At 42.0% G+C, this 25,559-nt stretch overlaps 1 protein-coding gene across 1 annotated transcript in view; it reads right to left on the reverse strand.

Moving 5' to 3' along the window:
- The window catches only part of LOC126249332 (Down syndrome cell adhesion molecule-like protein Dscam2), a 562,422-nt gene that overhangs the window by 263,021 nt on the left and 273,842 nt on the right, over positions 1-25,559 (reverse strand). Inside the window, exons 10-11 of the mRNA XM_049950988.1 lie at positions 12,812-12,931; positions 10,513-10,728 (exon numbers count right to left, since the gene is read on the reverse strand). Coding sequence (XP_049806945.1) covers positions 10,513-10,728; positions 12,812-12,931 — 336 coding nt within the window. The remainder of the gene's footprint in view (positions 1-10,512; positions 10,729-12,811; positions 12,932-25,559) is intronic.

Raw genomic sequence — 25,559 nt, forward strand, 5'->3', positions numbered from 1 at the left:
GTGGCTGTATAAGAATGGCAGCGACATTCACACAACAGTCAGCCACATGACAGTGGCAGAGGAGATCTCTGCCAAGAGCTCATGGGCAGTTAACCATTTGACATGGTTTGAAACCACAGAATATTTTATTAGTTGATATCACTGTGACAGCATTCATTCGTACATAATGTTTAGGATATGTAAATTAATGGGAATTTAAATTGTATGCAACAAAGTATTCAGTTAACATACTTTCCTAATTTACACCAGATAATGCCATCTGGTGTAATAACTTGGAGTATCTCATGTCTAAGAAATAAATTTTTGTTGCCCAAAAGTGAATGCTAGATTTATCTATGCCGAGCATTGGATGCCAGTCCCTGCATTAAGCATCTGTCCTCTACAAGTCTTCTGGCTACCCACTACGAGCTAAAAAATTTCTTTCTAAGCAATTTCTTCAACTGTATAGAAGAATTTTTATTCAATAATTTATATTATATGCAGTGAAAACAGTTATATGCCTTTCAAATTAAGTATTTTCGACTGTTGTGTCCCTTTATCTGTAACAGGTTAATGCATTGCCATACTTAAATACAAATTGTGTTAAATAGCATATAAACTTATTTGTGCCACATTATTATGGTCATAAAAATGACCCATGGAACACACAACACCTATTCATGTCACACAGCAGCCACACTAATGGCCTGCTAGAAATACTGATTATATTTCATGTGACCTCATTCTTTCACAGTGGCATGCTTCAGAGACAATTTTCTAAAGTCACAAGCCACATCACTCTTAATAAAACATCAAAGATTGCTATAGCTGACAGCCATCATTATCAGGGGTTAAAAAACTGACTGCCAGGGCTGGTACAGTGTTCCACTTATATAGGTGTGATAGCAGCATCTAAAATCTTCCGGAATGGGTGGAAGTGATGCAGGTGTGGAAAACAAGTTGGCCAGCTAATAGGATTTCTGTCTCACCATGGGACTGAGAGACATCAGGGGCATGAGGGGCCAATGCCACATCTTTCAGGGTATGCTGATATAAGAGCCCGATAATTAGTAAAAAATGAAATGATAATGTGGCATTGCTGGCAACCAGGGAAGTTTCGACTGCTGGGTTGCAGGTCTTATTTCAGGTGATGCCACATTGGGCACCTTGTGGGTCGGTAATGATGAGATGATGATGAGGACAACACAACACCCAGTCCACAAGCAGAGAAAATCCTCAACCTGGCTGGGAATTGAACCCAGGCCCATTGAATGGCAAGCAAACATGTTACCACTCAGATACGCAGGCAGACTTGATACTTAGTAATCATACATAACTTCTTGCTCAATGAAAGAAGAGTGTCTATGGACTGGAAAGTAGCACAGGTCACACTAACACTCAAGAAAGAAAATAAGAACAATCCACTGAATTAAAGGCCCATATCACTTATATCCATTAACAGTAGGATTCTGGAACACTATGGTAAAAAATTATGAGTTACCTCAAAGAAAATGATCCATTGACACACAGTTAGCATGGATTCAGAAAACACTGTTATTGTGAAACACAACTAGCTCTTTTTTCACACAAAGTAATGAGCACCATTGACAAGGGATCTCAAATTCATCCCATATTTCTAGATTTTAAGAAGGCTTTTGATACTGTTCTTCACAAGCAGCTTCTGATCAAATTGTATACCTATGGAGTATCGTTTCTGTTATAGCTGCGAGCGACAAGCAAGCAGTGCATGGCAGAGAATGGAGACATGAAGCCACCAGGTGGGGGTGCCACTGGAGGTATTGCTAACAATGAATAGACAAAACAGACGAACAAGTAGGGGATGACAGACACTACAACCGGCCAGGACACAACACGAGGTAAGCAAGCAAGAACTGGGGTGGTAAACATAGCGAGACAACAACAATGCAGGAACACTCCAAACAATGACAGTATGTATCTCAACACATGGAACTGGAATGCAGTAAAGCCAAGAAGCACACGTGAACTACAGCAAGTACCAGACTGCCAGCGTAGTGCCATGCAGCCATCTAAATACAGGACCATGGGAAACACAATTGGCCGCAGACTTAGTGTAGTACAGAGAGTGGCACACACACAAGGGGAGGCTCGCGGTGCAGGTGCGTGACAGAGCACAGAAACCCCTAGTGGGTATCCAGGTCCATAGACTCTGGCACACGTTTAACTTCTGCACCTTCCAACACCAGATTCCTGATCCCCCCCAAAACTTGTCCATAGGGGTGGAAACGACCCAGACGGAGGCCATGATGGGCAGAAGGAGGGAATGGAGGGAGACCCTGGGTCATCACCATCAGCAATGGGTTGGGATAGCAGTCCGTGGAATCCATCAAAACGTCACCAGAGGGCAGGGCATCACACAGCACCTCCGATCCTTATGGATGCAGGAAAGAGTGCTGGCATGCCTGCCAGGAGCTGGCAGCCATCAGCAGTGGGGCTGGCTTGAGGACCTCATGCACACCAGGAGGAAGTGGAGGGCATTAGGGGAGGTGAGGTGCCATGAAGGGGTATGAGGCCGGAGTTGGTTATGGTGGTGGTGCTCGAGCCCCTTCTAAGTCTGTACCAATATCACAAGCTGCCCATGGGTTGCGACTACTGTGGTGGAAGTCCAAGCAGCCTTGCCTCCATATGAGCTGGCCTACACTGCTGTGCTGGGGTGTAGTGCTGAGAGGGTCAGAGGTGAGGCTTAGAAGGTGATGGTGTCAGCAGATGGATCAGGGTCATGGATGCCACCCATGGAGGAGTTTGGCCTGTCTATGACCACAATTTGGCGTGGTGCAATAAGTGTTCAGGAATAGGGTATGGCCAACACGGTGGCAGAGGATTCGACTGCTTTTGTCAGCTGTTGTTTAAGCATCCTGATCAGTCATTTTGCTATGACATTGAAGGACAGATGGAACGGAGGGGTGCGGATGTGTTTGATACCATTGGCCTCACAGAATGCGTGGAAGGAGGCTACTGCAAATTTAGGGCCATTATCAGAGACCAAGGTATGAGGCAGGCCTTCGATAGTGAGAACCTGAGCCAAGGCCATGAGTGTGGCATCAGGCATGGCGGACGCCATGTGCACCACATATGGGTATCTGGAGTATGCATCCACAATGAGTAACCACAGTGATCCCAAAAACAGGCCCATAAAATCGAGATGGATGCAGTCCCAGGGGTGGCGAGGCATGGGCCAGGGTGCAAATGATTCCGAAGGGCTGGCCTGGTGATGCGCACACACTGAGAACACATGTACCAAGCGTTTGATGTTGCCATCTATGCCGGGCCAATACATATGCCGGGGAGCCAATGCCTCCATATAGGACATCCCCCAGTGTCTGCGTTGTAGCAAGCGTAGGATGTGGTGGTACAAATCAGGTAGGATGATCACCCGATGGACGTCAGCCTCCGCGGCCAAGAGAAGAACACACACCACAATCGATAGTCTGTGTGAGAGATGCCGCCAGGGGCTGAATTCAGTTTTCAACCAGCGAAAAGATAGGTGGGCCAGCCATGGGTCACGTAGCAGAGAACCTGCCTTAGGATGTGGTCCTGGCATGTGGAAATGGCGACCTGTGCAGCCGTGATAGGAAATCTGTCCTGTGTATCTTGGCGGGCTGTATCAATGTGGAAGCAGAGGACTCCCTACTGGTCAAATTTGGGATCAAGGCTCAAGGGGTGATGTGACAATGCATCTGCACTGAAGTGTTGAGAGGTGGGGTTATATTGGATAACGTACGTGTAACTTCATAAGAACAGAGCTCAGTGCTGGAGACGTTGACTGGTTCACTGCGGGAGGTGTTTGTGTGTGTGTGTGTGTGTGTGTGTGTGTGTGTGTGTGTGTGTGTGCGTGTGTGTGTGTGGGCTGAATAGGGTAACCACAGGCTTGTGATCAGTAAGGGGAGTTAACTTCATCCCAAACAGGTATATGTGAAACTTTTGAATGGTGAAAACTATCACCAGAGCCTCTTTCTCAGTCTGAGAATAGTTCCTCTATTCTGGGGACAGCATATTGGATGCATACACAGTGGGCTGTTCTGAGCCTTGCCCAAAAAAACCTGGAGGTCAGATAAATCCTTGGACTGGGGAAGGGAGTTGATGGCCGTGACATTGTGATCCGATGGACAAATGCTGTCTTTACTGAGCCAGTGCCCCAGGTATTCAACTTCCAGTTGAAAGAAACTACACTTGTCCAGTCGACAGTATAAGCCTATGGCCTGCAGGGCGTGAAATAAGGTACCAAGGTTTTCAAATGCTTATAGTGTTTATGGCCGGTGACCAAGATGTCATCGAGATAATTGGCACAAGCTGGGATGGGCTGTGTGAAGTGCTCCAGGTACCTCTGGAAAATGACCAGTGTAAAGTAAATACCAAACAGAAGGTGCTTGTATTTACATAATCCAAAAGGTGTGTTGATGACAATGATGTTCTCGGATTCCTCATCTAAGGGTAATTGATGGTAAGCCTCTGCCAGGTCAACCTGAGAGAAGTACTAGCCAAGCACAAGTTTGGTGACAAGGTCTTCCTGCTGGGGAATGGGATAAGTTTCAACCAGAGACTGTGCACTGATTGTAGCTCTGAAATCCCCACACTGGCGAAGGGAGCCATTGGGTTTACTGACCACCACTAACAGGGACACCAAAGCACTCACTTTCATGGGCTCAATGACACCAGCAGCCTGCAGTCGATCGGTCTTGTTGACTGCTGAACATAAGGCCACTGGAACGGGTTGAGTCCAGAAAAACTGCAGTTGAGCATCTGGTCAGAGAGCAATGTGCACCTTGAAGTCAAAAGCACACCCTAAGTCAGACTGAAACAAAGAGGCATAGGCCAAGCACAAATCATCGAGGTCCTGGAATGGGACAGCAGTGGATATGACCTTAACTTCATCAGAAATCAAAAAGCCAAATAATGTGAAAGCATTGAGTCCAAACATGTTTGAAGCCAATGGATGGTCAACCACCAGTAGTGTCAGGGGACGGGGAATGTGTTTATAGGTGGCTGAGACCGAGAACTGCCCATAGAAGGGAATAGAACCATCACCATATGTGACCAATCACCGAGAGGTGGGAGATGACTGTGGGGTACAAAGGCATGTATACATCGCCAGATTGATCAAGGAGTCGGTGCCACCCGTATTGATCTGGAAATGAACGTGCACATTAAAAATGCAGAGTGTGAAGGACAACTTCCACGTCAATGGGTCTTCTAGTGGAATGGCTGATTGCAGCGTATGCATGGTATCCTGATGACCCATGGGTGAGGGGCAGGTGCGGGTTGAGCGGCTGGGACAGACTGATTGGAGACGGCCATCTTTCTGACAGCCCATGCACACCTTCCAGCAATGGGAACAGCCTGCACAAGAGTGGACAAAAAAGCACTGTGGACAAGATGGAAGTAACTGATGTGACATCAACTGGTGGCTCTGAACCCATAGAGACATTGTACAAGGAGGAGTCAAAATAATGTTGCTCTCTGTGGTCAGTACCACGATGATGGCACGAGAGAAGTACCCTTACGGTGGACTCTACCGCCAACAATATGACACCCTTCAATGCTGATTGGCACAAGTGACGTCACATTTGTGGCTGAGACCCTGCAAGTCCATGAACCAAGAATGGAATGACTGACCAGGCTGTTTATGGTACTGATGGAACTCAAGCCAAGATGCCACGACATGATATTGCTGGGAACAGTAGTTAGTCAGCAGCGCACATATTCATTAAAGAAGAGAGCCACGGGGTCTGACAACGGTGCCAACTTGCGCAGCAGAAAGAATGTGTCTGGTGATGCCCAGGACAATAATAATGACAGCTTTAGGGAGTCATTTATAGCCTGAAACACTTCGAATTGTTTCAGACAATGAAAGTAGGATTCCTAGTCTTCCTTAACGTCATTAAAGGGCAGAAACAATGGCAGACATGGGGAAGTGTCTGAAACCGGGGCACCCAGGAGCTGGTGCTGTCGGACTCCCCCGCACTGACTTTGTCCATCAGCAACTGCAAGGACTGCTGTAAGACATCTAACTGGTGCTGCCGCTGATGTATGAGCTGCTGCTGTTGTTCCAAGAGCCATACCAATGTAGCCTCGATGCTACAAAACCTTTTACCTCATCACCCATCTTATAGCTTTGAGTGACCAGCGAACGGTGCATGGCAGAGAATAGAGATGCAAAGCCGCCAGGCAGGAAGCCACTGGAGGTATCACTAACAATGAACAGACAGGACAGACAAACAAGTAGGGGACAACAAACACTACAACTGACCAGGACACAACACAAAGTAAGCAAGCAAGAACTGAGGTGATAAACATGGCGAGACAACAACAATGCAGGAACACTCCAAACAACGACAATATCTATCTCAGCACACAGAACTGGAACACAGTATGGCCAAGATGCACATGCGAACTATAGCATGTACCAAATTGCTGGGGTGTCACTGCATGGCTGCCTAACTGTAAGGCAACAAATTATCTATTAGCTACATATTTCCAAGCACATATTATACATATGTGTATATAAGAATTCTACTGAAGCTAGAGTCTCTTTATTCGCTATCTGTGTACTGAAAACCATTAAGAGGTTTCTAAATTGACTTGAAAACCATCTTTATTGGTTGGTAATATACTGTTTGAAAACTTGCAGCAACACTTTTGTCTTTTGTTTCTGCCAGAAAAAGAAAAAAAATTAAAGATGTCTGACAAAAGAGCTTTTAATCACACAATGACTTTTGGAAGTGCCTTTGACAGTTTTGTAACAGTTGCTTAGTGGCATTTAAAAAAAATGATGCACCATGAAGCAATTATCCAAATGGGGACAGAAATCAGTAGATGTGATGTCCATGAACAGACAAACAAATGATTACAATTTCACAAAAATTGGATCATTAATTCAAGACAAGGAACTTTACAAAATGAGCAAGACAATAACGTGTTGGTCCACCTGTGGCTCTTAGTCAAGCACTTAGCATTGGTTGACACAGTTACTGAGTGTCCTCCTGAGGGATATCATGCTAAATTCTGATCAATCAGAATGTTAGATTGTCCCCATAATGCACCAAACATTGGTACCACTGCATCCTTACAGCACAGTGGTACATTGATGATACTCTACAACCCGTTTTGTTGTCCTTCATGTCAATCCATCCTGGCATTACATTCCAATAAGATAATACCTGCCCACACACAAGAAGAGTTCTACTGCTTGCCTTTGTCCTTTCCTAACCATACCTTGGCCAGCAAGGTTGCCAAATTTCTCCATAACTGAGAATGTTGCAGTGCAGTTTCTCCAAAAGACCATATGAGGAATGCAAGCAATATGAGGAAGCGTTGTCAACATACTGCAGGAAGCAAAATGGATGTAACAGTATAGAGTTCAGAGTTTTCTTCTTGAAGTTCTAAGTTCTCCATAAACAAATGGAACATGAGAAGTAACCTATGGCTGAGCATTACCTAAAATAAGAATAAACAGCAATGCTTTTAACAGAGACCAGGGGTATACAAGTGGGCAGCCTTTAGATATCACGTGAAAGCAAAGACAGATGCTTGATGCTCATGTGGAGGTGGAAGCAACTGTTTCAAATGTGGTGCTGGTGATTAGGCATAGATCCCTCAGAGTGGTTGGTGGGTCACATTGCCCATAAACAGCCCTTTTCAATCAATCCCAGGCATGTTTGATAGTGTTCATGTCTGGAGAGCAAGCTGGCCACTCTAGTCGAGTGATATTTTCCCGAAGGAAGTCGTTCACAAGATGTGCACGATGGGGGTGCAAATTGTCATCCATGAAAATGAATGCCTCACCAATACGCTTCCGATACGGTTGCAGTATTGGTCACAGGATGCCATTCATGTATCATATAGCCATTACAGCACCTTACATGACCACCAGCGGCATACATCAGCCCCACATAATAACACCCCAAAACAGAAGGGAACCTCCACCTTGCTGCACTCGCTGGAGAGTGTATCTAAGGTGTTCAGCCTGACCGGGTTGCCTCCAAACACATCTCCGACGATTGTCTGGCTGAAGGCATACGCGACACTCATCGGTGAAGAGAACATGATGCCAATCCTGAGCAGTCCATCCGGCATGTTGTTGGGTCCATCTGTACCATGCTGCATGGTGTCGTGTTTGCAAAGATGGACCTCGCTATGGACATTGGGAGCGAAGGTGCACATCATGCAGCCTATTACACACACTATGAGTCATAACACAACGTCCTGTGGCTGCACAAAAAGCATTATTCAACATAGTTGCATTGCTGTCAGGGTCCCTTCAAGCCATAAACCATAGGTGGCTGTCATCCACTGCAGTAGTAGCCCTCAGACAGCCTGAGCGAGGCATGTCATCGACAGTTCCCACCTCTCTGTATCTCCTCCAGGTGCAAACAACATCGCTTTGGTTCACTCCGAGACACCTGGACACTATCCTTGTTGAGAGCCCTTCCTGGCACAAAGTAACAATGTGGATCCAATCAAACCATGGTATTGACCATCTAGGCATGGATGAACTACAGACAACATGAGCTGTGTACCTCCTTCTTGGTGGAATGACTGGAACTGATTTTCTGTCGGACCCCCTCCATCTAATAGGCACTGCTCATGCATGGTTGTTTACATCTTTGGACAGGTTTAGTGAAATCTCTGAATAGTCAGAGGGACTGTGTCTGTGATACAATATCTACAGTCAGTGTCTATCTTCAGGAGTTCTGGGAACTGGGGTGTTGCAAAACTGTTCTTGATGTGTGTATATTATAGGTGGCACTACAGTGGCTAAAATATCAGTCCAGCCTGCTTTTGCCCTGTATAGAGCCACATAATAGCCTTCCATTTCTTGCTTTTCAATCCACTGATATACTGAATTTCCAGCATTAACTGCTCTATTCATCACTGGTTTCACCTGTAAACAGTTCATCATGTAATACACCATACAGTCTATCATTTCACACTCTTAATTACAGTGGACCTGTCTTCAATCCAACAATTTCATCCTACAACCAGGACTCATTTTCTCAATTTTTCCCTTGAGGAAATATAATCATGTTCACTTCCACTGCCCACTGCCTCTACTTACATTTTCTTTCTTCACAATGGGTCGTTTTTTTTGTTCATGTTCTATAATTTGAAGAGATGTTGAAATTTAGAAGACTTTTTTTTCTATTAAGTCACTAGATCCCATATAAGTTTCACTCTTTGTTTTGACCATAATCTGTGTTCCAGTTGTTAACTGTACTTGAAGAGTATTTTTCCAAAGTATACATAACACCTTTGATAGTTAGGGGACAATCTTGAAAGTTTTTATTTGATCTTCTTATTATTCAATTCAAATTTTTTTTATGGGAGGTACGTAGAAAAGCCTCCATACTTACTTTTTCAGCTTTTGTTTATTCTATCTTGTTTCTTTATTTCTGAGTGTGGTGTCACCACCAGACACCACACTTGCTAGGTGGTAGCCTTTAAATCGGCCGCGGTCCGTTAGTATACGTCGGACCCATGTGTCGCCACTATCAGTGATTGCAGACCGAGCGCCGCCACACGGCAGGTCTAGAGAGACTTCCTAGCACTTGCCCCAGTTGTACAGCCAACTTTGCTAGCAATGGTTCACTGCCTACTTACGTTCTCATTTGCCGAGATGATAGTTTAGCATAGCCTTCAGCTACATCATTTGCTACGACCTAGCAAGGCGCCATTATCAGTTACTATTGATATTTTGAATCATGTACCGTCAAGACTGACATTCATCATTAATGGATTAAAGTTAAGTATTCCACCAGCTACGTGCGTTTTTCTAAATTCTAATTTCCTTGTCCTGTTCCAGACTTCACACCAGCCTGCGTGAGCTAAAACGCGTGCATTTTGGCCTCCTCTAGTAACACGGTGTTGGCTCTCCTGCCAACCACAACACTGAGTACATATTTGGCAGCAGTCAGAAGTGACTCACTTTGTTGCGTGAAACAGTTACACACTGTCACAGAATGAATGGTTATGTAATGAGTAGTTACTTGGTGACTTACAAAATGTGCCATATACCTCATGTGTTGCTTATCAAGTCCAAGCGACAGTTTGGTAGAGAGTTTTAAGAAAGAAAAAATTCCACTGAGAATTTACATATCTAATACTTTAACTTTCCTGGTTTTATGCAGAGGAAATTCATAAAATAATCATTCCTTCACTATGATGTGTTTAAGCTATCCAGCAGAAAAATTATGTAAAATTACTTTGTATATAATATGTTTTTATTATTGCTGATATTTTGTCAGTTGCCTAGGTAGAGTACTGTAACAGATTAAATTGAAGTATTTCACTTTCTACCAACTTTTTTGGATGTTGGAATCACATACTTTGATACTCAACTGTGAAACAGATTTCTCACATTAATGTTTAACTGACTGTATAGTTTCATAACACTACTGAATAAGTTGTTCGAATTAAACATCATCTGAAGAAAACTTACTGAGAATATGAAGATACTTTTTAAGTACTACTTAGTCAAAAAATTGATATAGGCCCTACCATGTACTGTTAGCTGGACTACAGCACTCAGTCCAACACTAATATTGTTGCTCGCCTCACACAGATAATGTCCTTCATCGTCCTGAGAGATTGTTTCTATAAATAAGGAGCCATTTGCTAAAACCTGAACTGGTTCTGGGTTAGTATTGACTTTTAACAGTTTTGATTCCTTTCTGTGCTGATGAGCTAAATCCAAGTAATGTCCAGGTTTAGAACCTGAAAAAGAAATGATATATTAACAACTTCAGGTTTGTAGTAGTGGGTATATATTTTTCATTCTCTTATGACAAAACACTTACTGTATTTAAGTCATCTAACATCATAAAAATACAAATTAAGTAGGCCTCTGAACAACATTTGTTTTGCAGTGTGAATTGCACATAACTTAATTTTGAGGGTTGTATAATAAGTAAGGCAACACATTTTTATCTCTGCCAATTTCATTTGAAAAAATTCAGAATTTGCTGTGGGACATTGTGGAATATTCTGCTTCACCCCTATAGTTTCACAAAATTCCAGTAGGTGGTAGTGCTATACATAGCCTTCAAAATTGCATCTTTAATGGAGGTGTATTCAAAGCAGAGAGCTGTCAGTGAGTTTCTTTTGGGGGAAAACCAGAGCATCACAGATATTCATGGAGAATAATACCTATGGAAACCTGGCAGTGAACAAAAGAATGGTGAGTCATAGAGAGAGGTATCTGACATCATCACAATAAGGTTGCGTCAACCAGTCTGATCTCCCTCATTCTGTCCATCCAGTGATTCCTACAATGTTTGATCATACATACACTTTCCTTTGAGATGAGTGATGAATCACAATCAAACACCTTGCTGTACAACTGGATGTCTCTGTTGGTAGTGCTGACACACTCATCCACCAGTTGGGGTAGTCAAAGTTGTATGCCCACTGGGTTCACCACTGTCTGGCAGATGGACCATTTTTTTGGAATTGATTGCATGTTATGAGGCTGATTGTGACAATTCTTTATGAGATATCAACACAGGCAATGAAACATGGGTTCATCACTTTGAACTAGAAACAAAACACCAATCCATGGAGTGGTGCCACATCACCTATCCTCCAAAGGAAAAGTTCAAAGCTGCACCCACAGGAAATAAAATTGTAGTGAGAGTCTTCATGGACTCTGAAGGGGTTATTCTATTTCACGTCCTTCCTTATGGTGCAATGATCAATTCTATTATGTATCATGCTACCCTCAGGAAACTGAAGAAACAACTTCAGCATGTTCATTGATACAAAAATGCAAACAAACATCTCCTTCGCCATGACAACACAAGGACTCACATAAGTCTGCAGACCTGAAAGGAGTCCACAACACTTCATTGGACTGTTCTTCCTCATCAGCCCTACAACCGAGATCTCACACCTTCTGACTTTCATCTGTTGGCCCAATGAAGGATGCACTTCAAGGGAAGCAGTTGGCTGATGGGGAGATATTGATGCAGCAAGACAATGGCTCTGAAGTCAACCAGTAGAGTGGTACCATGTTGGTATACAGGTCCTCAAAGTAAGATGGCACAAGGCCATCTCTTTTAATAGAGATTATATTGAAAAATAGGATTTTCTAGCCAACAGAGAGGGAATAATATGGTATATTGCAATCCTGAATAAAACCAACCTGCTTTCAGAAAAAAAAATGTGTTTCATTACTTATTGAATGTACCTCATAATTAAATATTTATCAGTTGACAGAAATTTATATTTACAAGTGCATTAATTTAATTGTGTGATTCAGAGAGTAAGTGGGTAACTGTCAGATTAGATATCCAAAGATTTGAGTTTCCATTCTCAGTTGGTCCTAGGCAAAATCATATCTAATATCATACTAGTAAAACACTTTTGGTGTTCAAACCAACCTTCAGGCTGTCGACAAAATGTGGTTTTAATTTTAATCAAAGACAATTAGATGGCAAAACTTTTAAATTATTATACTATGTTGCAAAAACTAAATAAATGATGTATGGGAAAATGAATGTCGAATAAAGCAAAAAGGACACAATGTCCTTAAAGCTGTACAGAAAAAGATGATTGACTATTACCAGCACAAAGTAAATGTATCAGATAACCCAGGATCAAGAGGAGGAATCACTGAAGGTGGGATGGAGGTTTGCAGTACTATTATTTTGTTAATATGTAATCAAGTCACATACATGTTGTGTCATTGAAATACTCTCTGAAGACACACTTTTCAGTTCAAAAGGAGAAATTATATACTGCCGTTAAATGAGAGACAGAGAGAGAGAGATGGGGGCCTGCTAAACTAGAAATGCATTACCTGATGCTTTTTTCCATGATACTGTGGGCTGTGGGAAACCATCTACTTTACAGTCTATGATTACAGACTGTCCCAGCTTGGCTGAGGTATCCTTTGGTTCAACCACCCAGGTTGGTGGAACTGTAAGGCAACAAATTATCTATTAGCTACATATTTCCAAGCACATATTATACATATGTATATACAAGAATTCTACTGAAGCTAGAGTCTCTTTTTTCACTATCTGTGTGCTGAAAACCATTAAGAGGTTTCTAAATTGACTTGAAAACCATCTTTATTGGTTGGTAATATACTGTTTGAAAACTTGCAGCAACACTTTTGTCTCTTGTTTCTGCCAGAAAAAGAAAAAAAAGTTAAAGATGCCTGACAAAAGAGCTTTCAATCACACAATGACTTTTGGAAGTGCCTTTGACAGTTTTGTAACAGTTGCTTAGTGGCATTTAAAAAAAAATGATGCACCATGAAGCAATTATCCAAATGGGACAGAAATCAGTAGATGTGATGTCCATGCACAGACAAACAAATGATTACAGTTTCACAAAAATTGGATCATTAATTCAAGACAAGGAACTTTACAAAATGAGCAAGACAATAACGTGGTGGTCCACCTGTGGCTCTCGGTCAAGCACTTAGCATTGGTTGACACAGTTATTGGGTGTCCTCCTGAGGGATATCATGCTAAATTCTGATCAATCAGAATGTTAGATTGTCCCCATAATGCACCAAACATTCTCAGTTATGGAGAAATTTGGCAACCTTGCTGGCCAAGGTATGGTTAGGAAAGGACAAAGGCAAGCAGTAGAACTCTTGGATTGACATGAAGGACAACAAAACGGTTTGTAGAGTATCATCAATGTACCACTGTGCTGTAAGGATGCAGTGGATGACCAAAGGGGTTCTGCTACGAAAAGAAATGGCACCCCAGACCATCATTCCCACTTGTCGGGCCATATGGCAGGTGACAGTCAGGTTGGTATACCAAATCTGTCTGGGGCATGTCCATACAAATCTTTGCTGCTCATCACTGAAGACAATTTACTCCAGTTAAATGGATTCCAGACCAAAGATATGTCTTGGGATTCCATGGACAGCAGTGGGATACCAACCTGACTGCTGTCGCCCACCATATGGCCTGACAAGCAGGAATGATGGTCTGGGGTACTCTTTCTTTTAATAGCAGGGTCCCTACGGTTGTCATCCACAGCATCCTTACAGTACAGTGATATGTCAACAATATTCTATACCCCGTTCTGCTTCCCTTCATAACAAGCCACCCTGGGATTACATTTCAGGAAGATAATGCCCGTCCACACTTGGTGAGGGTTTCTACTGCTTGTCTTCATGCTTTCCAAACCCTGTCTTGGCCAGCAAGGTCACTGGATCTCTTCCCAATGGAGAACATTTTGAGCATTATGGGTGTGACTCTCCAACCAACTCTGGATTTTGACAATCTAACATGCTAATTGGACAGAATTTGGCAAAGTATCCCTCAGGAGGACATCCAGCAAATCTATCAATCAGTGCCAAGCCAGACAGTTGCTTGCACAAGGACCAGAAGTGGACCAACACATTACTGACTTGCTCAATTTGTGAAGCTCTTTCTCTTCAATAAATCATCCAATTTTTCTCAAATTGTAATCATTTGTTTGTCTGTTCATGTACAGCACATCTACTGATTTCCATCACATTTGGATAATTCCTTTGTGGTGTGTCACTTTTTTTTATCTTAGAGTGTATATCATGCATCCGTTCAGTCGTGAAAACTGTTTCTTGGTTTCATTGAGATGATAATGAAAGTTAAAATCACCAGATACTGGTACCAGTTTTGTGTAAAATAGTTTGAGGCAAATCCAGCAACCAAAATTAAAAAAAAAGGACTCACTTTAATACAAAAAAAAATTATTTTAATATAAAGTTCATTTTGGTTTTTGGCATTTTTTCTTTGTGATCTTGTAACGCTAATTGTAAACAGGATTCAAATATCAATGGCAACTGGTTCTCTTTTAAAAATTGTACAATTATGAATGTGAAATCAGAACAACTAAATGAAGAAGACTCAGGACAGAAGGAAATTACAAGTTGGAGCAAGATGTCTGAGGGTTGGGACAATGATCCTAAACTAATAACAAGAAACAAATCTTTAAAACCCAAATTGTGTTTCCTCAATATATACAGTCAACTGTTTAAGTAATGTGGTTTAATCACAGTGCATTTTTTTGGATACCTGAATGTTCTTTGATTATGGTATGGAAGGAACAGAAGTTTTCTTATCTGATTTAGTTTTGTTACAGTTCATCAGTACGTAAGGGAGAGGTGCAGGATGCAGCAGTCAGTAAATATGTACACACAAACTCAATTAGTTATCAGAATTTGTCCATATTTATAGACTTATTTCATCTCTAAGAGCTCATATCATTCTCTCTTCAATGGCAGTCCATTTAACTGTGAAAACAGAACGTATAGAGATAAAATGTCTTTTAGAAACATGTAAGGTACTTATATTATACATGGAAAGATTACAAGTTTACTGATGTAAGTGTTTTAAATTATTTGTTAAATTGAAAGGTAGAAGAAAACTAGCTGTTTTGACCAAATGGAAACTCAGCAAGGTGTGGCTGCAGAAGTAACCTCATTTGGTGGCTCAGAAGTAAAAATACAGTCTGCAGTGTTAATGGTGTTCAACTTCAATAAAATACTTTCCATTGGGGCAATCTATCAAGTGGATAATCCTCATATTTGTGGTCCACCTACCTTCAGCTTTAGATACACTGGAGAGGGTACAATTTTCATTCTAAAATAACGTATAGTGTGAGACCCACTCACCAAGTAACATTTAATGTGAATCTTTTAATATGTTAAAGCCACCTGTGATTGAATAATAGTCATCATAATGCTAAATGATCTTACAAAAAAAACTTAATTAACATTCTGAAACCTGAAACCACTTTTCAGACTACTTGTACATGTTACTGAATAATAAATGTATTAACAAGTGAAACTTATTCCTAATCTGCAGTTCTTGGAAGAAGTCATAGGAAATAATATACTTTGTAAAATAAATGGCATTTTCTTCAAATCAGTTGGCTTGTGAACCTGCTGCTAATAATGGGACATAGCGTCTTCCTAGTTTGACATTTCTGGACTTGTTTAGTCTCCTTCCATGACCCATAGCAGAAACACTTTCACATACCCAGTGGGAATAAGTCTTTGGCATTTATATCATTTTAGTCTGTCATTTAGATAGTCTTTCTCTTCAAAAATAAAACTTACAAACTTCTACAATTAGTAAAAATTCAGAACTAACTGACATTAGTCTTAAGCAAACTCCCTGATCTCTCAGTCTCTCTCTCTGCTCTAATTTATGTGTGTGTGTGTGTGTGTGTGTTTTAATCCATTTACCCCAAACCAGGATATATTAAGGGTGAATTCAATAGAATCAAGATTTTTTACTGAATCATTACCTTAAATTAGTACACAAGCATCATTTGCAAATTGAACCAATAAAGAATCGATATCTGTGAATGAGTCATTTATTGAGTCTAGAAACAGAATTGTTCTAAAATCAAGACATGAGAAATATCTCATGTTACACACCACTTAGAGTATTAATTTTCTGCATTTGAGGTGTTTTGTCTACTTGTCAAAATGAATCATGTTAGTTACTGCAAGGGGTTTTCCTATTTAAATTCAGCTCCCTCAGCTTGACACAGTCACACTTATACGTACACTCTTCATTCAGATAATTAAAATGATTTTGCATCTCAAAATTTATATCAAATTACAAAGTATGCACTAATCTCCATGTGACTGATTTTATCTGCAAGAGCTGAATGTTAATACAAGAATTTGAATATTATTAAGAATTACCCCCGTCCCCCTGGCTTCACTCACATATATGTTTGACACATATACTGTGCACATCTCCTCTTCCCCCTCTGTCTGCCCACCACTTCCTCTCCCCATCTCTCTGTACATGTCATCCACTAAGCTCTGCTTTTTCACCTCCTCCTCCCCACTCTCTCTGCCTCTCCATCTCCTCCTTCCCAATCTCTCCAACCGTCTCCTCCTCTGCTTCACTTTTTTCATCTTCTATTCGACCCTCTCTCAGTGTCCATCTCCTCCTCCCCTTATATATCTTCATCTCCTCCTCCCCCATCCTTATCCATATCTCGCTCCTCCTCTTTCTGATTACCTCCTTCTCTCCTCTCTCTCTGTACATTTCCTCCTTCTCTCTATCTGTCTGCCCCTCCTCACCCCTCTCACTGCCCATGACCTCTATTCCCCCCCCCCCTTTTTCTGTGTCCATCTTATCCTTATCCACACTCTCTCTGTCCATCTCCTTCTCTTCCCCCTCTACTCTCCATTACCTCCTCTTTCTTTCTCTCTCTCTCTCTCTCTCTCTCTCTCTCTCTCTCTCTCTCTGTACACCTCCTCCTTACCCTCTGACTGTCCATCATCTCCTCTGGCTCTCTGATGTCTATCTCCTCCTCTCCGCCTTACTTGGTCCACCTCTTTCTCCCCCTTTGTTTCTGTCCATCTCCTGGACACTTCTCTTGGCAAAGTCATGCCCATCCACATGTGTAGCTCCTGAAAGCCATGCTGATAATACCCACACAACATGCTCCTCTCTCTGCCCATCACCCCCTCCACGTTCTATCTGACCATCTCCTTCTGTCCCACTCTCTCTGACTGTCCTCTACAGTTTTACGTCTGACATGTAGGCCACCCTGCAAGTCAGGTTGATACGGCAAGCTAATACTATACCCTGTCATGCTGGGCAGCTTACATGGCAGGGGTTAAAAAACATGTTTCTGTCCATATCTCTATTCCTACAAGAGATAGAAGGTTCCAACCCCTACTGTTTTGATAGTTAAGTTTTCTGTTTACGTACCAAATTTGGTTGAAATTGACCCTGAGATTTAGGAGAAGACGCTGATGCCGGACACACACACACACACACACACACACACACACACACACACACACACACACTGTCACAAAAAAAAAATAGTGTACCTGGAAAGATGATGTCAATTTTCAGTGATGGTATATGCTACCTGGAGAATAGTAGATGTATTGATAATGGTTTCAACATTGTCTGCCAACACATAGTGTAGCGACACAGCTGCCAGAGTGCCATCTGTGTCCACCCTGTAATAGGGAATGCTCACAGCTCAGTGTGGTGCAAACATGTGAAGCAAGCAGGCAACCATGCCACACAGATGCGATATTGTTTTGTACACCCAACTGAGTGAATTTGAAAGGGGTCAGACTGTAGCCTTCTGAGATATGGGATGGTCCTTTCTGAGAATTGTCATGCAAGTTGGACATGCTGCATCAGTTGTGCAATTATGCTGGTATCTGTGAACCTGTAGATGAGATCCTGCACATACACACAGCACAGACACCTGCCAGGATTATTGTATAGTTAAGGCAGATGTGTATTGTTGTGGATTGGCAAGACCGCCAACCCACGGAGTTTGGAGGAAGCTGAAAGGCACGTGTTTAAGCTCACGCAGGCTGGCGTGAGGTCTGGAACAGGACAAGGAATTGAGACTAGCAAAAAACGTACGTATCTTCTGGAATACTTAACTTTAATCCATAAGTGGTGAACATCGCTCTTGACGGTACATGTGTTACAGCATCAATAGTAACTGGTAATGGCGCCTTGCTAGGTCGTAGCAAAGGATATAGCTGAAGGCTATGCTAACTATCGTCTCGGCAAATGAAAGCGTAATTTGTCAGTGAACCATCGCTAGCAAAGTCAGCTGTACAACTGGGGCGAGTGCTACGAAGACTCTCTAGACCTGCCATGTGGCAGCGCTTGGTCTGCAATCACTGATAGTGGCGACACGCGGGTCCGACGTATACTAACGGACCGCGGCCGATTTAAAGGCTACCACCTAGCAAGTGTGGTGTCTGGCGGTGACACCAAATGTATGATCATTCAAAAATGGTTCAAATGGCTCTGAGCACTATGGGACTTAACTTCTGTGGTCATCAGTCCCCTAGAACTTAGAACTACTTAAACCTAACTAACCTAAGGACACCACACACATCCATGCTCGAGGCAGGATTCGAACCTGCGAACGTAGCGGTCGCACGGTTCCAGACTGTAGCACCTAGAACTGCTCGGCCACAGCGGCCGGCTATGATCATACAGCTACCACAACACACATAAGAGGGCTTGTGTGCCCAGATGTGTCAACATGAGTTGTTGCAAACCAGTAGGACCATGGGCACACACACCTCTAGCCTGTTTTCCACCCACAGCACAGTATTGTTGTACATGGCTACAATGGTGCTGTCAGTGGGTCACTTGGAAGATGGAAGCACACTGTGGTCTTAAGTGACGAAAGCAGATCCTGCCTGCAAGCGAGTGATCATTGTTTCTGCATACAGCGCAGACCTGGTGAGTGCTGTCTCATAGAATGCATTCATCCAAGACACACTGGCCCCAGCCTTATGATCTGGGATGTGATAAGCTACAACTCTTGTTCACCTTTGGTGTTTCTGCAGGGGCCACTAACCAGTGCTCAGTACATGCAGAATGTTGTTAGAGCTGTTCTTTTGTTGTTCTTACAACAGGAGGATCATTTGTTGTTCCAACAGGATAATGCTTGCATACACACTGCCTGTGAAACTCAACACGCTCTGCAAGACATGCAGCAACTTCCCTGACCTGCACGATCTCTGGACTTGTCTCCAATTAAGTACATGTGGGATCTGATGGGACAAGAAGTGACTCGTGTGACTTGTCAACCAACAGCTCTTACAGAACTACATGGCATGGCATGGCATGACGAATCTCATGACAGTATTTGCCACCTGTATGATCAACTAGATGCCAGAGTCAGCACCTGTGTTGCCAACTGTGGAAGATACACCACATTTTAATGTGGTTATTTCAGCATGGGCCAATACCTGGTACTTCAGAACTGAACCACTTGTGCTATTGATCTGTAAGTGTGGTCATTTCATGTACCCCATTTGCAATAAATACTGAGTGAATTGGAAACCTTGGGTGTACTATTTTTTTATGCCTCTGTCAACATTTTGATATCTTGTTACATCTTTGTCAACTGGAGTCTCAGGATGCCTCTTTCATATTTTTCACTTTTATTTCTTGTTCTGTCATGAGCTACTACACCACACTAAACCCCTTCTTCATTAAGTAGGTAGATGGAAAAGCTAGAATTAGTAACTTGGCTTCCACCACAGAGGACAGTAGGAATTATTCCCTTTCAATTACAAACATTCATAGCTCTGTTGCTGGAAAATCATTTGGGCTTTGCAGTTGTGTTCAAAGACATCAACATTACTCTTGCAACCTTTGATAAAACTGTCTCTATGTACTGAAAATAGACTGAGTCCTCAAATTTGTATTAAAGGGTGCATAGGTCATGAAAACTAGATTGTATATCATCTTTGGTTTGTTTGTGTATGAGTAAAAAACATATACATCTGAATGTATAAGAATGTTTATAACTTTGTATAACATTCATGAAGATTTGATAGTGAGCAAGTTTGTGTCAACTTAAGTTATTTACAGATGGTACAGTTTGACAATGAATGAAGATATAATACACTAAATGGCAAGAAGTCATCTACTAAATCATCTCCTGATAGAAATTTGTTCCTGATAAATAAAATTCAAATTGGCATTGATCTGTTTCACAGTAAGCTATCAACTGTCCTACATGGCCATGCAGAAGTGACTTCAAGGCCTTCAAACACTTGTGGCTGTTCTTTGCAGATGTTATAGTGTGTGGAAACAATGTGTCATCAGTACTGAAGAACCAGCCTAGATGCTGTTGACCTAGGAAACCCGATTCTTTGTGAAATCTCTGACATGCATGTGGCAATGACTACTATCTACCACTCAGAATCAACTAATTCACAACATGATGGCACATTCACTGCATACCTGTGTGCAACAAACTGCTCAGATACTGTGTCTGCACTCAATCCATATGCTGTATCTAGTTACAACATTCTGGAGTCATACACTGCATTTCTTCAAATGATACATCACTTCCAATGATTCGGTCACCCACATTAATCTTTAACCTTAATGACAATCATTTTGTCTCCGAATGATACACTTATTGTATCACACACGTAATAAGATCATTCCCTATGTGCCGTATGACTGTGTTGTGGGAATGTTACCTAAGTAAGTCAGTGGAATTTTGCTTTGTTAAGAACTTTTAGGGCACGTCTGGTCTGAAAATGAATGGCCACATTCAAAACTAGTCACCAGTATCAATTACATGCATCTATGAAAGAAGTTTTAATAAAGAATTATCAAATCTTAAGTGCCTGGTCCTTCCCCAACAAAATGTTGAAACTACATAAAAATGCAGTTCCATCCGTTGCCCATGTATGTATGTTTACAAAAGGAATGTTCATTATCTCTGCATAAATAAAAAGTCTTCCACTTTTTCATACAGAGAAGAACTGTTCACATCAATGGTCAAATTTCTATCTGTGACTCAGAATTGCTGCCGTATGGTGAGTAGCAACTATCCTTTTCATAATACTGTGTTGTCATTATTACATCATAGCATTTGTATGTGTCACACTGATGGCTTACAAAAAATATGATAAGTCTGTATATACAGTGAGTACACAGATAGATATTTATTTGTTATAAGGGCATGATGACAGCTTTCCCTGTATCTCAGATCAATTATCAGTCTAATCAGATTTTGTAGTACAAGTATTGTGTTCAAGTGCACATTAGTGGCACACCCATACGCCTCTATCCTGTAACTTATAAATGGGAAAACTGTCTCATAGTACATTGTATTTAGTGTTTTGTTACACACATATTTGCACAGTTGGTGAAGCAAATACAATATACTGCTTATTTTCCTGCATATGTAGTTAACATAGAGTTCCCACTGAAGATCGCCATCCAAGTGCAGACCAGGAAATTTTCAGTCTTCACTGCCTGTATACAAAATTCCACAAATAACACCTGCACATCTGTGGCATGAGTTTCCTGCTGTGAACTATGATTTTTACTTTTGGACTTTGGTTACTAAAATATGCTCTAAGACAAAGGAGTCATGCAAAGTGACCACAAATTGATATTCATATAGGTATTGATGGAAAACACAAAATTATAAACTTTGGTGGTTGATGAATGAATGTGTGATACTGCACATGTAGCTGACAAGGATAGTAAAGAGGGGACATGTTGATAGCATGTTGATGCATTACGGGCAGGACCATTAAACCAGCTCTACATTTTGACAATATAACTATCAGTCTATGCAAAGCTGAATAACTGCTTGGCTAAGGGCCAGAGCTGGCTGCGGTGGCGGAGCGGTTCTTGGCACTTCAGTCCAGAACCGCGCGACTGCTATGGTCACAGGTTTGAATCCTGCCTCGGGCATGGATGTGTGTGATGTCCTTAGGTTAGTTAGGTTTAAGTAGTTCTAAGTTCTAGGGGACTGATGACCTAAGATGTTAAGTCCCATAGTGCTCAGAGCCATTTGAACCATTTAAGGGCCACAGGTGGACCAACACATTTTTGACTTACTCAATTTTTTGGGCTCTTTTTTCCTGAATAAAACATCCAGTTTTTATGAAATTGTAATCATTTATTTGTCTGTACGGTCCAGCACCCCCGACTTTTTTTTTTCTTTTTCTTTTTTTTTTCTTAGAGTGTATTTAATCACCCCAGACAACCCACATATTGAAAAAAATGTGTTGTCCCCTTTATTATTATCACAGAACAGTAGAGCTGTGTGGTCCCAATATTTGCCCCTGCAGCGCATGCTGCATTATTGTTTCAGTCATAGACCGAATATGGATTTTTCTCACCCCATTTTGATAATTTATGCTTTTTTAGGTAAGTAGATAGGAGTTAAAGAGGTGTGTTGGTTTATATTGGATGCCCTCAGTTTCTTCATCAGAAGTGCATGTTGACCATACAAAAACCTGTATGGGATCTAAAAGTATGCCTGCAGTATGCTTTCCTTCATCTAAATGACTGTAGAATTGGTGAAAAAATCCTGTGACAGCTCTTGAGGTATTGTGATCTTTTTGAAACCCATGTTGGGTTTCTGTGAGGAGACTGTTTATCATGAGAATGGCACTGTTATGTTACAGAATAGAAATGCAGAAGAAATTACAATTTCTCTGAAGTTCACACCAGCATATCCATAGGTGTCACCAGGCAGAGGTGGTGTCACAGCTATTCAGCAGAAAGAAACAATCAAAATCATGTCAGTCAATAAACAAGCAAAGGTTGGTGCAGTGACGCCAAATGCCAGGCAAGTTACACATTCAGCAGAACATCCACTGAGGAAGTAAGAGACATATATTCATTAGTTCTTATTATGCTAAGCAACAAGCAATGTGTAAGATTCAAGAACATCTATCAGAGACTTGACAGCGCAATTAAGAGCCTGCAACGAATTGTTAAGAAAACACAATGGAACGAGGACTGCTGACAATTAGAAAAAAAACAGGCCACATTCAATCATAACAAATAGAGCCTCACATCACTGCCTCCCCATAAATACCCAGTTCTCTAGCCCTGAGTTGTGCGAGATAGCCATGTGGTCTCAGGTGCCTTGCCACCGTTCACGCTGCTACCCCCATCAGAGATTCGAGTCCTCCCTCGGGCATGGGTGTGTATTTATGTGTTGTCCTTAGCCTAAGTTAGTTCAGGTTAGATTAAGTAGTGTGTAAGCCTAGGGACCAATGACCTTAGCAGTTTGGTCCCATAGGAACTTACTACAAATTTCCATTTTCCAGCTCAGAATTCAGTTGGTCATTGGAATCGATGGTGTTCATACCAAAGCATTTGATTCAATGATTATTGTGGTGTAGTGACATCCTTGTATTAGATGTTCCAGCACTTCTCGTGAACACCCTGCTTGCCATTCCTGAGATGACAGCAAACAAGTAACCACGACATGCTATTCGTGGGACTTGGCAATGGTCACCTACCACATCACTGATGGGGGGACAGAGGGTCTTCCATCACTAGTACATCTCAGGGTGCTTTTCACACTAACATCACTGTCGCTACTGGGTGAGATGGCTGTCCAGTGTCTCTGTTCCTGATTGACATGGCAAGAGCTCAGGGCCTTCTTATCCAGTGGGGCCAGGATCATCTGACTACATGTCTTCTGACAACATTGTACATCCAGTTGGGACATGGCAGGTCATCATTTTCTGAAGTGGGGTTGAGGACGTTCTAACGCAGTGTGAGGCCATACTCTCACACCATGGCTTCACCTGATAGGTGGTAGCCCAACAGACTTCAACTGAATTACTGGAACAGTGGTCTCACTGACCAGAAACACCAACCTGACAATAGGTGTCAGCAGAATTTCTCTGTGTCACTGCCACGAGGCGTCAGCCGAGGCTGGAAAGAAGACAAGAAACTTTACATCTGAATGACTAATTAATACCTTGGTAATCTTGTTCTATTAGCAACAAAGAGGTGCTTACAGGATCCACAACACAATTCTGATAATGTAGTGGTGTCTCCACTTGGCACCACTATAATTTGGGGCCAGAAATGGTTCTTTGGTGACTTCAACAGGGCACTGATGTCCTGGAGTGCCTGACAAAACAGGAGATGATGTTGCAGCATCAGTAACAGCCATCTCATGTCTCAAATGGTGTCCACATGCCTCAGAGATTGGCATTCAACATGGAAAGTGACTTTTGTCAGATCTGAGGAGCCTGTAGATCTGTCACAGTTTCGAGAGAATTTTAAGGAAAATTATTTGGTACCTATGAGGTGTGACAGCTGTAATTTAATGGGATATAGTGTACCATGTAGTGGAATGGTACCAGTAACTTGCACCATTTGTAGGCATTATGATCATGCAGCATACAATAGTAGCGACTGTCGCTGGGCAATGATCAGACGCTAAAGATTAGTTAAGATTAGCTGTTTATGTTTTGAGCTGCTAACAGAAGAGGCAAAGGCTGCCAGTCATGCTTGCAAGATGAAAACAGAGCTGACCATTTGGAGCATAGTCAACAGGACTAATTGTGGACCTCTGGTACAGAGCCAAGTGAAGGGTCTGAATCAGAGGCTCAGACGGTTGTGCGACCGTGGAGGGTACAGATTCCTTGACTTAAACCAAAGGGTGGTTGGGTTTCGGGTTCCGCTGAATAGGTCAGGTGTCCACTATACTCAGGAGGCAGCTACATGGATAGCAGGGGCTGTGTGGCATGGACTGGTTTTTTTTTTTTTTAGGTTATAGGGTCTCGGGACAACATAAGAAGGGCTTCAGCCACAAAGGGTGCAGGGCCAAACACAGGAAGAACATAGGTACAGGAAACATCAGTATAACAGTTGTAAATTGTCGTAGCTGTGTTGGGAAAGTTCCAGAGCTCCAAGCACTAATAAAAAGCACTGATGCTCAAGTCGTTATAGGAACTGAAAGCTGGCTAAAGCTGGAGATAAGCTCAGCTGAAATTTTTGTGAAGAACCTAATGGTGTTCCGAAAGGATAGGCTAAACACGATTGGCGGTGGTGTGTTTGTTGCTGTTACAAGTAGTTCATCTTGTCGCAAAATTGAAGTAGATAGTTCCTGTGAGTTAGCATGGGCAGAGGTCATTGTTGGCTGCTGGAATAAAATAATAATTGGATCCTTTTACCAATCTCCCAATTCAGATGATACAGTTGCTGAAAGGTTCATAGAAAACTTGAGTTTGATTTCAAAGTCGTACCTCAATCATACGATTATAGTTGGTGGTGACTTAAATT

Source organism: Schistocerca nitens, chromosome 3, assembly GCF_023898315.1.
Source record: "Schistocerca nitens isolate TAMUIC-IGC-003100 chromosome 3, iqSchNite1.1, whole genome shotgun sequence".
Classification (NCBI taxonomy): domain Eukaryota; kingdom Metazoa; phylum Arthropoda; class Insecta; order Orthoptera; family Acrididae; genus Schistocerca; species Schistocerca nitens.